We start from the raw sequence: 15020 nt of genomic DNA, 5'->3' as shown, positions 1-15020 counted from the left end.
AGCCAGACACAGATAGTGTGTGTGTGAGAGAGAGCGATAGAGAGAGACTGGCATAGAGACACGCCTACCCAGAGAGAGAGAGAGAGAGAGAGAGAGAGAGAGGCCTTGGTGCTCCCTCCCTCCCTCTCTGGCCCACAGACACACAGAGTCCCCCGAGCCCCCCGTAACTGAGGCCAGGGCCAGCCCCTTCTCCGTCCAAAGCTGGGCTCCTGGCTGCTGCTGCTGCTGCTCCCGGGGCCGAGGAGGAGGAGGAGGAGGAGGAGGAGGTTGCATGGCGCGCCCCCTTGGCGGAGGGGCCAGCCTCCCAGCCCCCGCCGCCGCCTCTGCCCCTTAGAGCACCAGAGAGAGAGAGAGAGAGAGAGACCCAGAGGAGGAGGAGGAGGAGGGCGGATGGAGCGCCGCTGACAGCCAGAAAGCGAGAGAGAGCGAGGGTCTGGCTCGGCTTCTTGGGCTCAGCCGCCTTCTCCTTCCTGCTGCATCCCAGGCAGCCTCCTGTTGCTGCGGCGCTGGCTCTTGAGCCCCGCATCCTCCCTTGGAGGCATCCCTGGCTCGACTCCTTGGCTTTGGATGCGGAGCCTCTCGGCCTCAAAACTTTGCAGAAGCAGCCCCCGCCTGAAACTCCAAAGAGACCGAAAGCCGGACACAGGCCCCCAGCATCGGCAGAAGGATTGGGATCTTTTGGGGGGAGGGGAGGGGAGAGTTTCTTCGGACACGTGTCGGGAGGGGCGTCACGTCTGAAGGCGTCGGGAAGGAGCTCCCCTTTTTTCTTTCCCCGCCGAGGAGGACGGAAACTTTGCTGTATTATTATTACTACTCTTCTCCCTATTCTTCTTCTTATTTCCAGCTTGCCAACTGCGGCGGATGGTGGGCATCTCGGGTCCTTTGCAGTGTAAGTACCAAGAAGGGGCAAAAGAGGGGAGAAAGGATGGAGGAGATGGATGGAGGGTCGGATTTTGGAGGGGAGAGAGACTTGGTTTCCGTCTTTAGGATGCATCTGCACTGGGGAAATAACGCGGGTTGAGAGCGCTTGAACGGCCAGGGCTCAAGGCTGGGGAATTCTGGCAATGGTGAGTCTCAAAGGTGCGGAGCGACAAACGACCATTCCCAGAATTCCCCAGCCTTGAGCCCTGGCCGTTCAAGCGCTCTCAACCCGCGTTATTTCCCCAATCCGCATACAAGTCACTCAGCTTGACTTGCCTTTCTCCAAAGAAGGAGAGCTTTCCATCTGGACCCCAACTAATAGCCTTTCCAGCTCTCTGGTTTTGCTCTTGGTTCAGAGGAGCCGTGCATCCCCCCTGAGGCTGAGAGGATGTGACCCGGGCCTCTCTGCCCGAGTTGGGATTAGAACCCGGGTCTCCAGGGTTGTATCTAGTCCCAGCGCTCAGGCTGCTCGGCCATAGGGCTGGCTGCCCTCTCTGGTTAGAAGTCCAAGGTATAGCCGTGTTAGTCTGTGGAATCAGTAGGCAGACAGATCTTGGAGCACCTTTGAGACTCACTGAAAGAAAGGAGTTGGCAGCATGAGTTCATAGACTTCGGTCGACTTCTGCATCTGAGGAAGTAGACTGAAGTCTAGGAAAACTCACGCTGCCAATTTCTTTCTTTCTTTCTCAAAGGTGCTCCAAGATCTATGTACTGGTCTTCAGTTAGTGCTTCATCCATACAGCTAATGTACACGAACAACTAATATTAGTGCTTCATCCATAAAGTGTATGTTTGGGCCCTGATCTGGGTTCTGAGGCGTTGTTTTGGGCAAGGGTAATGGGGGAGTTGAGTCTCCTGTACTTTTACTCTGCTCAGTGGGTTTGGCTTTGTGCCTCTGAGCACGTGCAGAGTGTTTTCCACCGCAAGCTGGTCTCTGGGAGGAATTGGGACAGTCTGAAAGGAGGTCTCATATCAAGATCGGCATTCATCTCCCTCTAATGTGAGCTTGGCGATTGACAGATGGATAGATTGGTGCTGTCCGTGGCACGTCACACTCTCTCAGCCTCAAAGGATGGTGCTGGCACACCTCCTCCAAAGAATATTTAAAAACAACAACAATCCCATGACAGGGTCACCATAAATTGGAAACGACTTGAAGGCACACAACACACACATTTTCTCCAAACAGCATGTGTTTGCATGAAATCATATATCATGATTTGTAATACAGAACACTGTCAAATACTCAGAGCCCTAAAATCACTGTAGAAACAATAATAAGCATCACTCCAGGTTTTCTTGCTAAGTGCCATTGAATTGCAACATAAGCTGCTGTGGTACAGAATCGTCTGGTGTTGCTTTTTTAAAAAATCTTGCAAAACAAATCTCTTCTGTATCTCTGCTTCTTATCACAGTATCAGTTAGAACCTGAGCCTTCAGTAAGTTGCAGATTTATTATGTTGTGTCACAAAAAATCCAAAATGCCCATTCAGAGGTTTTTTTGGAAGAGTTTTTGGCCAGTTCTTCAGTTATCTCAAGGAGGCAGGAATGGATGGGTTGTTGTTGGGTTTTTTTTTTGTAAGCTTGGAGCATGCTCCTGATTTTGTGTTTAAGAACAAAGACTCACTGAGCTCAGTGGATCTTTCTCCCAGGTAAATCCCTATTCAGGATAGGATTGAAGCCACATTCACTGACCTGAGTGACTGTCACGAAATAAACTCTAAGCCCTTTGTTGGAGGCACGGGACACCTGTGATTTATTTAAAGCAGGTCGCAAAGGGTATACACTTGACCTTTTATTTACCGTTTGCACTGGTTTGGTGCTTTAAATTAAGTACTGTGGGTGGTTGGTAAACGAACCTTCTTTACCAAATCATGCTATGCTTAGATTGCCAAAAATGTCAAAAGTTCTCTTTAAAAATGGAGGTGAGTGAATTCTGTCTGCCTTCTGGCCTTAACATCTAATAGAGATTATCGGGATACAGCATGCATGTATCATATGATTTACAGAATATTAAGGGGAACTACGACTTGTACTATCAGAAAGAAAATCACTGTTGTGGTTAGTGTACTTGGAAACAGTGGGCACACACAGGTCGGCTTTAGAAGCTTACTTAGAAGTAAGTCTCACTGTGTTCAGCCAGACAAGTCCTAGCTAAACATGCACAGGATCGCAGCCTTAGACTCCCTACATTAGTGCTGTAAAACGTGCCTAACAAACATTAAAATGTGGCCCACCACCTTGATAGATGACTTCAGAGTCTTGGAATGCACTGCCAAGGTTTTGCTTCAGCAAGAAAATCTTGTACTTAATGTAACTCTGACCCCTTTAACTTTTAACATTGCTTCCCCTAATTAATCTGTTCAGGCCAGACTTAAATGGCTGTCCACAGCTGCTGAAAATTGATTTATCCCCTGATGGTGGTCGGAGCTGCTGACCAAATCACATTTTCCCCTCTTCAATTCTAGCTGTTTTGACCATCTATTTTAATGATTACATATTTTAATTTTTTCTTTAAAAAAATTCTTCTTATTGACCTAGAGGCAGAGATACTGCTATCAAATAAAAATCTAAACAGCTTGAAAAATCATTTCTGGAATATTTGTGTTCCTTTGCTTGATGTTCTTTGGTTGCTCCTTAACAGTCAAATGGAAAACCTAAAATTAGCATCTAGGGGGAAAATAGATTTAGCATAATGGAGAGGGATGCACTTAATGCTGAATTGGTAGACATCTGCTCAGTTTCTGTTTGAGCTTCTTGTTCATTATATAGAGGAGATGGCATGGACGGTTTTCTGTTGATATTGGTCTCTAATGGTGGTGCCACAGTTGATAATGGTATGACCTTTTTAAAGGATGTCTGAAAGCCTGGTTCACATTATTCTGTAATTACTTCCTAAGGAAAGCCAAATATGACTTTTTACAGCTAGGGATAAAAAAATCTTTTGAAAAGTTTATCTACCTTGTTTACAAAACTGATCTCTGGAATAGTAACCTCTCTACAATCTCGCAATGATTTATTTAGAAATAAGTATGACAAATATCCAAGCGTTAAACAAATATCCAAACAAATAAATAAACAAATGAACAGACTCTCTTTCAGTCTTGCAGATGACTTAATAAACCATAGTGTAAGCCAGCCACCTCTTTCACTTATGACCATGAAACTTTTCTGGCCGGTCTATCCAATTTCATTGTGTATTTTTATTACCACAGCACATGTGGAATCAGGTTGGTTTGTTGTACCATCCCCCTTACCCCATGGTACTATATCATACTGTAAACTTTAAAAAAAAACATGTTAGTATAGTAATCTCATATCAGTATCTTAGCACAACATCTAGCCTTCATTCGTGCAGCAAGGAGAAATCATACTTTGTTTCAAAAACTGTGGATGAGCTGAGAAACAAGTAGCATTCTGTTTTGCTGTGGAATGCAGACAGCGGTGTTAGGCCACTGCATTCTACCAATTGCTGTGGTTCAACTTATTTCCTTTGAGGGCATTCATCTTTCCAGGAATCTTTTATGGAGAAATGTTTTTATTTTTATCCACTGCCCTGGTTAATCCAGGGATGATGATGATGCTCCCTTCAAGCAGCATGTAGTATACCTTTCCCTGTGTCACTGTCTCTTCTGCACTGAGGTGTCGTAATACTGCACATCATGCCTTAGGCTGAAAGTTGGGTTTGGATAGGAAGGGAGGAGGAGGAGAATGACTCTACCTGAAGCACTGGTCAGTGGCCAACAAGCTCAAGGCATTCTCCTCTGTCAACTCTTATTTGTCACCTTCTGACATGGAGTTCAGCTGACAGGCACTGAATGCAAAGGCTTCATCACTGCTAGTCTATGGAGCTCTTCCTAGCAAGGAAGCCCCTCTGAATAAAATTGGCATCTGTGTAATATTTGCTTTGAAGATAGAGGGGGAAGGGCTGCTAACTGATATTTTTGCCATTCTTCTTTGTTTGCCCTGGCCTCTGACTGTTACATATTCAGCTAATTGAAAAGAAACTGGTTGTGATTATAGGTGTGGCAATAGTAAGGATTAAGGTGGTTGTTGTTGTTTTTAAATTGAGACAAACATTTCCAAACCACAATCTTCTTTTGTTCCGCAAGAACTTAAGTTGACACTTATCAATCGAAGTAAATGGTTAGAGGAGGTTTAGCATTACACAGAAAGGAGTGTTAAAATATAAACGACCCTAGCAAGGAAGAGATGTACATTTTTAAAATTGTTGCATTCCTTTTAACATGCTCAGCACCACATATGTTCAGCAAGGCAGAGAGTGGAAATACGTTGGAAAATTGCCTTTTAGCATGGGCTAATGTCTTGTACATATTAGATACTATATTTGGAAATCTTTTAACAGTGACCAATTATATTCTAATTCAGTCTGCCTTTTGTTTGGGCTCAGAGAAATAAAAATGAATACAGACAGCATTTGGAGACAGAATGGTTAAAAGATTGAAAATTAAATGAAACGCTTATGCAAACAAAAAGGAAATAAATCAGAAAAGAATTATTTTGATTTAGAATCGATTGTTAACTTAATCTGAAGGACACTGACATCCATCTTCATTATTTTTTTTTCTACTGCTGATAAGAAAGTTCTCAAATGATGTTTGAAGAGCAGTAGATGTTTTATTAAAGTAAGCATTTGTTCCCTATAATGGAGGTAACAGTGAGTGATAAGAATGGAGCAGGTTATCTGTACGTTGTTTAAACAGAAGGAGCTACTTTTGCACCATTCCTAAGAGCCATCTGTACAAGGGAAGGGTCACCTGTCTGTCCAAACTAATTTATAGATTGGGGGCCAGAGAAATGAAATTTGAGTAGCATCTTTCTGGTAATGAAATCTGTAGTGATTTTATTATAAATGAGGTTTATGAACAAAGGGCAGTGGTAATTTCGAAATGAAAACAAACAGCTATATGGCTGCCATGCACTTGTACTTGTGAAACACAGTGTGGATGAAAAGGGAATAGATGAAAATGGGATGCTGGATTTGCCCTATAGATGCAGTGTGATGGGATGTAGTGTTCAATTGTAACATGTTATTTTAATGATCTTCTTGAAAATACTGCTCATGTTAGTGAAGGAAACAGCACATGGATACACAGAAGGTGCAGCAGTCATAATTTCACTAATATGGCGGAGCAATAATCATATATTATTTCATATATATATATATATATATATATATTCTACACAACCCATCTGTCTTAGTACTTTTGGTGCCTATGCTTACTAAGCTTAAAAGGACCAAAAAAAGTATTCTGCAATAAAAAGGTCACATGAATTTTCTACCACATCTGTTTATAGTAATTATGAACATAATTAACATAAGAATTACAAGTGAAGTAATGACGAGCTGAGCAATGAGGTATTATGGCATAATGGTCATATGTTGGTATTCTCACATTATAACACAGTAGAATTCACATACTCAATGAAAGAAAAGAAATGCTAGGTTCTGAAGCACTAGAAAAGCTAAAAAAAACACCCTCTTTGCCTGAGGCAGATGGACCTCCTTGCTTTATAAGGAGGTAACCCGTTATTAAGAGAGAAGCAGTTGAAATTAAGATTTGTAGCCTCAAGCTTGGACTTTCAGACAGCTGTGATTATGAATGGTTCATCTGTTACACATTTTTACTTTGACCATCCTGTATATTTCCTTATAATGCTTTCTTTAAAAAAAATGGAGGGGTAGGAATAGCTGTTTTCCCAACAGTTGTTCTAGAAAGATGTTGGTTTTCTGTGAGATCTACCTGAGATACAGGTTTGTAGCAGCCCTGTACAGCATTTTAGATCTGGATTTTTTTAAATGAGTTTTCGGTAATATTTGGAGAAATCCCGCCTCTGGAAGATAGGCTGCAACCCAAAGGCCAAATCTACATGTATTCTCTTAGAGAGTATTCTTACTTGTTTTGATAGGATTGTCAGTAAACCAACAGGCCACTCCTTGCATATAAATTTGGAATTAAATTCAAGTCTGTTCATTGGTGCTCCAATTAAGTATAGATAGGATTGTAAGACCATTCATGAGTTCCACAGGCAGTGTCATTGGTATAGGTACATTTGCTACTGCAGAAAATATATCCTTCTGAAATTGTTTTGGCATTCCTATTATTCTTTTTATAATGATTTCTCTCAGATATGCTTGGCCAACTCATTGCTATGATAAAAGATAGTAAGAAGGTGTGGAAAACTGTTTTTGAGGGTAAGTTCATAACTTTTGCTTCAACCCGTTGTGCAGCTATTCCTCTTTAGATTTTAAACTTGTTGCCAGTAAATTCTGAAGCAATTCTTGGAATTCACTTGAAGATCAGGATATAAGACTCTGATCTGAGAACACTTCCATGGAAGTAAATATTGTGAGCATAAGCCTTAGTGTACGGTACATTCAGAGGAATGGAGAATTAAAAAGAGTATCTTGTGCTATGTCCCAATGATACCATGAAGTTTTCACATTATTGGATTAGTGAAGGATTTATGACAGTCTTCTTTTTGTGGCATTTCATTACAGCCAAACAGTTTCTGAAGATATATGCATTCCTTCCTCGAGTAGGAGGCTTTGCTTTTGGCTTTTTTTCATACATGACTGTAAAGGCCTCTTTCATTTATTCTTTGCTGGAAGAAAGGATCCTTTTGGGCCAAAAAACTTGGTTATAATGCTGTCCTATTGGTAGCACTTCTTCTTGCTTTGCTGATTTGATCTGCAGGTATTCCAAGGAGAATGCATGATTTAAAAAGTAAATTAATATTGTTCCCATGTTATCCAAATGTCAATCCATTTAAAATTGTAGAGTTCTGGATTTTTATTTGTAAAGATGAGCCTGGTGGATCTTGCCAAACATCCGTTATGTGTTTATTTGTGGCCAGCGGATGCTGGGAAATTTATATGCTGAGATGAAAATCAGTGGATTTGTTTGTTTGTCCTGTGCCCCATTCATTCTTCTAGTACATCAGTTGTGTTAGCCTACCTTGGATGAGTCTTTTGTTTATACTTGAATTTATTTTCCATGGATTCATCTGGAGAACTGTTTTATAATTTTAAAGCAATATTATGCAGTGTCCATTTCTCAAAGTCACCTATTTATCATAGAAAACACTGCTTTTATTTGGAGAAAGTTGTTTGGACAGAGTACATTATGAAAAAGAAAGAAAAAGAACACTTACTTTAATGCTGGAAAGTACGCCTGGCTTTTGTTAAAGGTATTTCATAAGCTCATTAGATACTTAAACAAATAGGGAACACCCAAATGTTCAAAGACCAAACTCACTGTATTAGACTTCACCCTAATTTATGAGATTGGACCACACAGATTATGTTGAAATTGATGAAAGAGCTATTATCTGCAGTTGTTAAAGAAATAGTTTGGCAAGGAAGCTGGGGAGAGATAGTATGAAGTGTATTGCAGTAACTGATCTATTGAAGCCTGCTGCTTAATTCTAAATAGGCTGTATGAGCATTGATGTTTGACTGATGGATCAGGACCCTCAACTGTGCCCTGTCCCAAACTAACGTAGATTGTAACACCACTCCCATTTTCACTTGTTAGAGGTAGCTTGTTTTGAAAGAGAGATGGCAGGGTGGGGGGTAGAGATAGAAAAGTCAGGAATGGGGGAAGATGGATGTGTTAGGTTAAATAAATAAATAAATGTGGTGGCGAGGATATGATATGAAAGTCTTGGATATAAAAGACTCAGACCTGTTACAGACTGCCAAAATAAAGCTGCTTCGGGTCTCTTTGGAGGTGTGCTATTTAAATGATGCATGGGTCCTAAGAGCCCGGAGGTTGCTCCAAAGCCACACTCCATTCCTAAGCACTGGAGTGCGGCTTTGGTGCAGCTTCCGGATTCTTAGGATGCATGCATCATTTAAACAGCATACCTCCAAAGAGACCCGAAGCAGCTTTATTTTGGCAGTCTGTAACAGGCCTCAGAGTCCATTCACACTAAACAGTTACAGCACTGTGAAGCTCCTGCAACTGCCATAGTTCATCCAGTGGAAACTTGGGGTTTGTAGTTTGAGGCACCAGAGCTCTCTGCCTAAACTACATCCCAGGATCCCATGAGATGTGGCCATGGCAGTTTAAAGTGGAACCATAGTGCTATAATTATGTGATATGAAAGGGCACAGCATTGTAAACCCAATTCTCAATAGCCTTGTCTTTATCCTTTATCTATTTCAAGGATGCACCATGCAATAACTTTATGTGTTTCTGAAGATTCCCACAGGATAAGTACACTAAAGTGGCCATAGTGCAGATGTTACTTTACCTCTCAGAGCAGATTTTCACTTGTTCCATATTCACTTGACAAGATGGCAGGAAATTTAAAAACAAAGTTCTTGGTTGCTGTACAAGTGGATTTTCCTCAGCATAAGCCCCCCCCCCCCCAATTTTAGGCTTAATTTTACTGTGTTTAGCACCTCTTCTCTATAACAAGGAAACAATTTGGGGTGGCCCAGAATTGAATTTAAAAAAAAAACACTTCCCTGATAGGATGTACTTTGCTCTTTTTTCAATGGCCCATTTTAATTTGGATAACACGTGTTTACCTGAATAATAGGCATGGGGAGTGCATCATTTTAGAACTAGCAAACCAGTGAAAAATAAAGTCTAGTACAGGAAATGCAATAGCTACTTGCTGGTAACGTAATAGGCAGTACTGTATGTTGCATTGGCCAAAGTTTTGGGATAGGCTATGGGAGATTCAGGTTCTGATTCCCACTCAGCGACCCTACTTCACAGAGATGATGTGACCAAAAAATAGAGGGATGGGTTAGAATTATAAAATCATAGAGTTTGAAGAGATCTCAAGGGCCATCCAGTCCAACCCCCTGCCAGGCAAGAATACAGAATCAAAGCACCCCTGACAGATGGCCATCCAGCTTCTGCTTGAAAACCTCCAAAGAAGGAAACTCCACCACACTTCTGGGGAGTGTGTTCCATTGTCAAACAGCTCCTGCTGCCAGGATGTTTTTCCTAATGTTGAGGTGGAACTTCTTTTCCTGTAGTTTGACCCCATTGATCCGAGTCCTATTCTCTGGAGCTGCAGAAAAAAAGTTTGCTCCATCATCAGTATTACATCCCTCCAAATATTTCAACACCTCTTCACTTTCTCTTCTCCAGGATAAATATACCCAGCTCCCTGAGTTGCTCTTCACTGAGGAGAAAGGAATCAGGTACAGCATTTTGAGTTCCTTGGACTGTATAAAGGGAACAAAGTGCTGTAATCGCCTCAGGAGCACAACTTTATCTGTGCTTGAAACAAGACAGTATTCACATGCCTAATTCACAATGGATGTGATTTTTTAAAAAGTTTCAATGGCTACAATCTTAGGGGATGTTACTTCACGAAAGAGCATTAAGAGACTAGGGCTGTATCTACACAGCCGAAATAATGCAGTTTGACCCCACTTTAACTGTCATGGCTCAGTGCTATGGAATTCTGGGCGCACTGCAGTTTGTTGTGGTGCCACAAGAAACTGCAATGCCCAAAATTCCATAGCACTGAGTCGTGACAGTTAATGTGTGGTTAAACTGCATTATTTCAGCTTTGTGGATGCAGCCTAGAAATCCCTAGTCAGAAAGAGTGGTGCTTTCTTTGCATCTAGGTGTACCTAGGTTTGCCAGATTTGCATTCCTCACTTCCAGGAGGAGAAGGTTGTCTTCCTCTCTCTCCCTCCCACCCATCCTCCCTCGGTCATACGCCAGTGCCTTTCTCTCCCTCTTGTACTCTCTGTTTATTTTTCTTGCCTCCATCTGGGCCATGCTGATATTGTAATCACCCTGATGCACATTGTCCCCCCTCCTTTCTCTCTCACACAATGTGCCATCCTGACAAGGCTCTTACTTCAGATAAGCTGAGATGTGTGTTTAATGAATACAAAGCCCGGGCTGCGTTGCTGCCTCAACTCCTGCCTGGGATCTCCTCAGCCAAAAGGTAATCTCCAAACATTTGGATGGATGGGAGGGGGATTTGAAGGGGGTGAGGAAGAGAGCAAGGCTTTTTCCTCCCCCCTTCCTCTCTTTTTTCTTTCTACACCCCTCCCATTTTTCTCTAAATGATGCTGAAGTCGATAACAGGCTCCGAGAAGTGAAGATGTAACCTCTTATCTTCCTTCTCCTCTCTGGTGAGGGAAAATTTACATTTAAATATTAGCCCAGAGTGAGAGGAAAGAGGGGCTCAGCCTTTTGTTGTGGGAGGATATGAGGCATCTAACCTCACCTGGCCTGGCCTTGCATTCTCTCATATTCTTGCAGAGAGGTGAGATTCTCCTTCTCCTAGTCTTTCCCTTCCCCATTCTAGTCTTATCTTCAGTGAAGCTAATTTGGGTAATCTGAATGGATTGTGGAGATTGTTGGTGTTTGTTTTTTTAAAAAACCAACAAGATAAAGCAAAGGAAATGCATGGTTGTTGTTCTTGTTGTTTTTTCCTGGGGAAGAATTTATTGACTAGGTTTTAAAAACCATTAAAAGGGGAGAGAAAATGAACATAATCACAACTGGATTAGCTCTTTTATTAGGTGAGAATGGGTTGAAAGTATTCTCAAAAGAGAGGAAGAGGACAGCTCCTTCCTCCTGGGCTCAACTTTACTGACAGGTCTGCCTGTGGGTTACCCAGATTGTTTTGATGCAGCAGGTATCACAGGAAAGAAATGCAATTAATTCTGCAACCCTCTGCATGGTTACTTGTGAGAAAGCTCACAGACCTCAATGGGATGTGGTTCCTTTTAACATTTCTTAAGACTGCAGCCTCTGGGGATTTCTTGTTTGAACTGTTATGCTTGACTTGCATGCATTTTTTTCAGAAACCGTTGAAATCAATGGTCTATTTTTAAAAAAAATATTAAAAAGCAATTGTGCTTACTGTTTTAACCATTGCCAGCTTTTAGTTGATATAATTTAGGTCAATGTGAGCAAATTATTTACCTCTTTAATTTTCATATAATGCTTAGAATTCCTCAAAATAGGAAAGAATAGAAAAATCAACTACTGTATCTCTTTAAAAGAAATATTCAGGAATCCTCTGAAAATGTCATTATCTTTAACCCCATCCCTAAGCAAAGTGTTTCAATATCCACTGAAAACCATAGAGCTTACTTTCAAGTAAATGGGTTTTGCATCTGGGATACAAGCACCTCCCTCTTGCTACAGTGCCTGGTCAGCTGTTTAAATAGCTGGATAGAGAGCCCAGATCCAGTAGCTAAGAATCTAATTAAAATTTGTTTAAAGTCAAGAGGGGCAAGAGGACATGTATCCATGTTGACAACAGCAAATCAATAGGGTAAGACAATAGAGTCCCATTATTTTACTTCCATTGACTGGATATATTGACATTTCAGGTTTATGATTGCCTCAGTGAGCATGATGGAACACAAGTTCAGAAACCAACAGGCAGACTGCCACATATATTATTGTATGTCATCTCTGCCTTCAAGTTACCTTATCACTGAAGCAGAATAGTAATGGATGGCTTCAGAGCATTTGAGAAGGTTTAGAGCTCTATCAGTTTCAAAAATGACATGCAGCAGATCATGGGAGCAACATTAATTACACCTAGAATTATGGTAGCCTGTGTTACCTGCCACTGTTGCTGCACATCAGAGTTTATGGGCTAAGAGCAGACGTTCTGACAAGGCACTTGTTTCCTGTTTTATAGAGGGGAGCACCAAGTATATGTACAGTTATAAAGTTTTTTTTTTCCTCCTCAGAACTAATTGGGAAACAATGCACAAATCCAACTATGCTTAAGTACCAAAGCACCTGCTAGAATTTTACTTTTAATTTCTAATGTACTATCTGAATGTATTTATATATACTAGAGACATATTGACCATGAAATATATACTCCCCCTAATTATTTCAAACTCTTTGAGATATTCTGCAAAATGGAACTGGCAGCACAATAAAACCCATTAGTGTTCGGCAAGCAAGGAGACAGAAATTAATGTAAAGCAGACAAAGAGCTAATATGAAAAGAACCACTAGTGATTCAACCTTTAAAAAAACTTAAATAAAAATATAAAATGCATTCATATTGGGCCATAATAATATAACAATTGTGGTCATGAAGTGGACTACTGATGCCCCCGTGAGATGGTAAGGAGAAAATGAGTCTTTCATACCGTTTCCATGAAAATGTTAGGTTTCTGTTTGATCAGCAGGTGCTGTTGAGATGAAAGCCATGTGTAAATTTTCAGAAGGCCAAAAGTGTCAATTCAGAAAAGGAAAGTGATAAGAGAAAATGCAATCAGTTTTCCTGTTTTCAATTTGTGCGGGATTTGAAGAGCTGTTTTGTTAAACTGCTACATCTGCTGCAATATGAATATTGAACTAGTTCCACTAAAAATAACACCCTATAATTTTCAAGCTACTGCAGTCTTTTGTTAATGTGAGTGGGTTATATGGGAGAAAAAGTCTGTTCTGGAAAAAAAAACCTATAGCTTATTGTGTTTTTGTTTAATGTGTGTTTTTGTTCTATATTTTTTAAAAAACTGCTTTTGTCCTATCTGAAAAAATAGCATTATGTAGTTAGGACCTTGTCATGGTGATGGGCTGTAACATTTCTTTTCATAGCTGAATATTGAGATCTTATTTAGCTTGTGTTGGGAAAAAATGGTATTGAAACCTAAACCTTAAAATAACGCAGTGGGCTAAAATCTGGCATTTATTGCAAAAAACCTTGATTCATTTTCTGCTATGCCTCCAGTCTCCAAAGAAATACAGTGTAGCCTATTTCTTATTATACCAGCAAATTGAAATTTTAAGGTAATCAACTGTATTTCAGTTAATAGGGCTTCAGAACAACTTTTTTACATATTTAAATAAAATGATTAAATTATGCTTGAGTGGATTCATTAAAAATTCTCTTCAGTAGTGTTGTTAATCAAGTTTTATGAAATGTGCAGGACATGGATTGTGAAAAGAAAGTGGGAGTTAGAAATTATAGAGCATAGCTAGATATTTCTACTTATTTTCATTTATACCAGTGGGGAAAAGGTGACCTAAAAGATGAGGTTGAAATGAGTGGCCCAAACAAAAAACTGTACAGTTTGCATATAGCAGTTTTAATGCTCTTCTTGAACATACCATAATTAATGTTACTAAATAATTAGAATGTGTTTTCATGATATTAAAATGGCCCTACAAGTAAAACCTGGGTCAGTTAAAAATAAATAAATAAAGGGGAGGGACCTGAACTAAAAATGGGATCTTGAGTTGAATTTAGCATATCATGTTGATTTCAGTGGAAATTATGCACAGGAAAAAGCAAGGTCTTCAAAGTGTTTCTAATGTTCTTGGTATGTGTATTCAGCTAGGTATCTAGAATGGGAAATTTGCCTTTTTAGGCAAGGCTCCATCTAGTGGAGTGAATCAGCAGTAGGAAGCACACTGGGAGGTTGTTTGCGCTGTGGTAGTTGCAGTGTTGAAATTTTAAATTATTGGTTCCAACAGGTTATTCACTGCTACATTTGCCACACTGGGAATGTTAACCACCACCTGAGAAAGTAGCTTCATAGTCCACATCAGTGGCACCAGAACCTATAGTTAAGCTTCCTGGCTATAGGAGTCTTCAATATATCTGCCTGGCTGGATGTTAATATGCAATTTGCATAAGTACCAGTCATTACCACCAACCAGTTTCCCTTTGTGATTCACTTTATCTGAAGAGCTTGTAGACTATACATTTCTTGCCTGACTGATGATGACCACAGAGTCACCTCCCTAGGAGGTAGTTCAAATGTCATGTTTCAATTCGATGGGTCAAAAGACTTTCCACAATGGGTCGTCTGGCTGATGTTCTGTCTTCAGTGTAATATTCCTGTGTTTGCCTGGGAGCAGCAGGAAATCAAAGTACAATTTCATAATTTCCTCACAAGTTACATTAATGCATACAACTACATCAAGACTTTACATTCTGACACATGAATAGTCCTGCCACACTTGTTTAGTGATGTAAACAGTAAGACAAGTGAAACAAACAACCATTAGTGTCTGCTTTAATACCCAAGCTAAATGACTATATGTTTTCAAAATAGTTAGGTGATATGGTTTTCCCTAGACAAAAAGGCCTAAAGAACAGAGGCGATG

The 15020-nt window shown here is 40.5% G+C and overlaps 1 protein-coding gene across 4 annotated transcripts in view; it reads left to right on the top strand.

Annotated features, from left to right (window-relative positions):
- Window positions 1-411: 411 nt before the first annotated feature.
- LOC149317488 (protein CBFA2T1-like) overlaps window positions 412-15020 on the top strand; it is a 182606-nt gene continuing 167997 nt past the window's right edge. For 2 of the 4 annotated variants that reach the window (XM_089517606.1, XM_089517604.1), the window contains exon 1: window positions 414-889. In XM_089517606.1, the coding sequence (XP_089373732.1) occupies window positions 862-889 (28 nt within the window). In that variant the 5' untranslated portion in view covers window positions 414-861. Of the gene's footprint in view, window positions 890-10789; window positions 10870-15020 lie in introns of those variants that run through there. The other 2 variants (XR_016280642.1, XM_089517605.1) reach the window with 2 other exon arrangements.

Source organism: Sceloporus occidentalis, unplaced genomic scaffold, assembly GCF_023333645.1.
Source record: "Sceloporus occidentalis isolate IW3139 unplaced genomic scaffold, rSceOcc1.0.p SCAF_3, whole genome shotgun sequence".
In the NCBI taxonomy this organism is placed as follows: domain Eukaryota; kingdom Metazoa; phylum Chordata; class Lepidosauria; order Squamata; family Phrynosomatidae; genus Sceloporus; species Sceloporus occidentalis.
The sequence above is the reverse complement of the archived record's forward strand: the minus strand, read 5'-3'. Positions and strand labels throughout refer to the sequence as shown.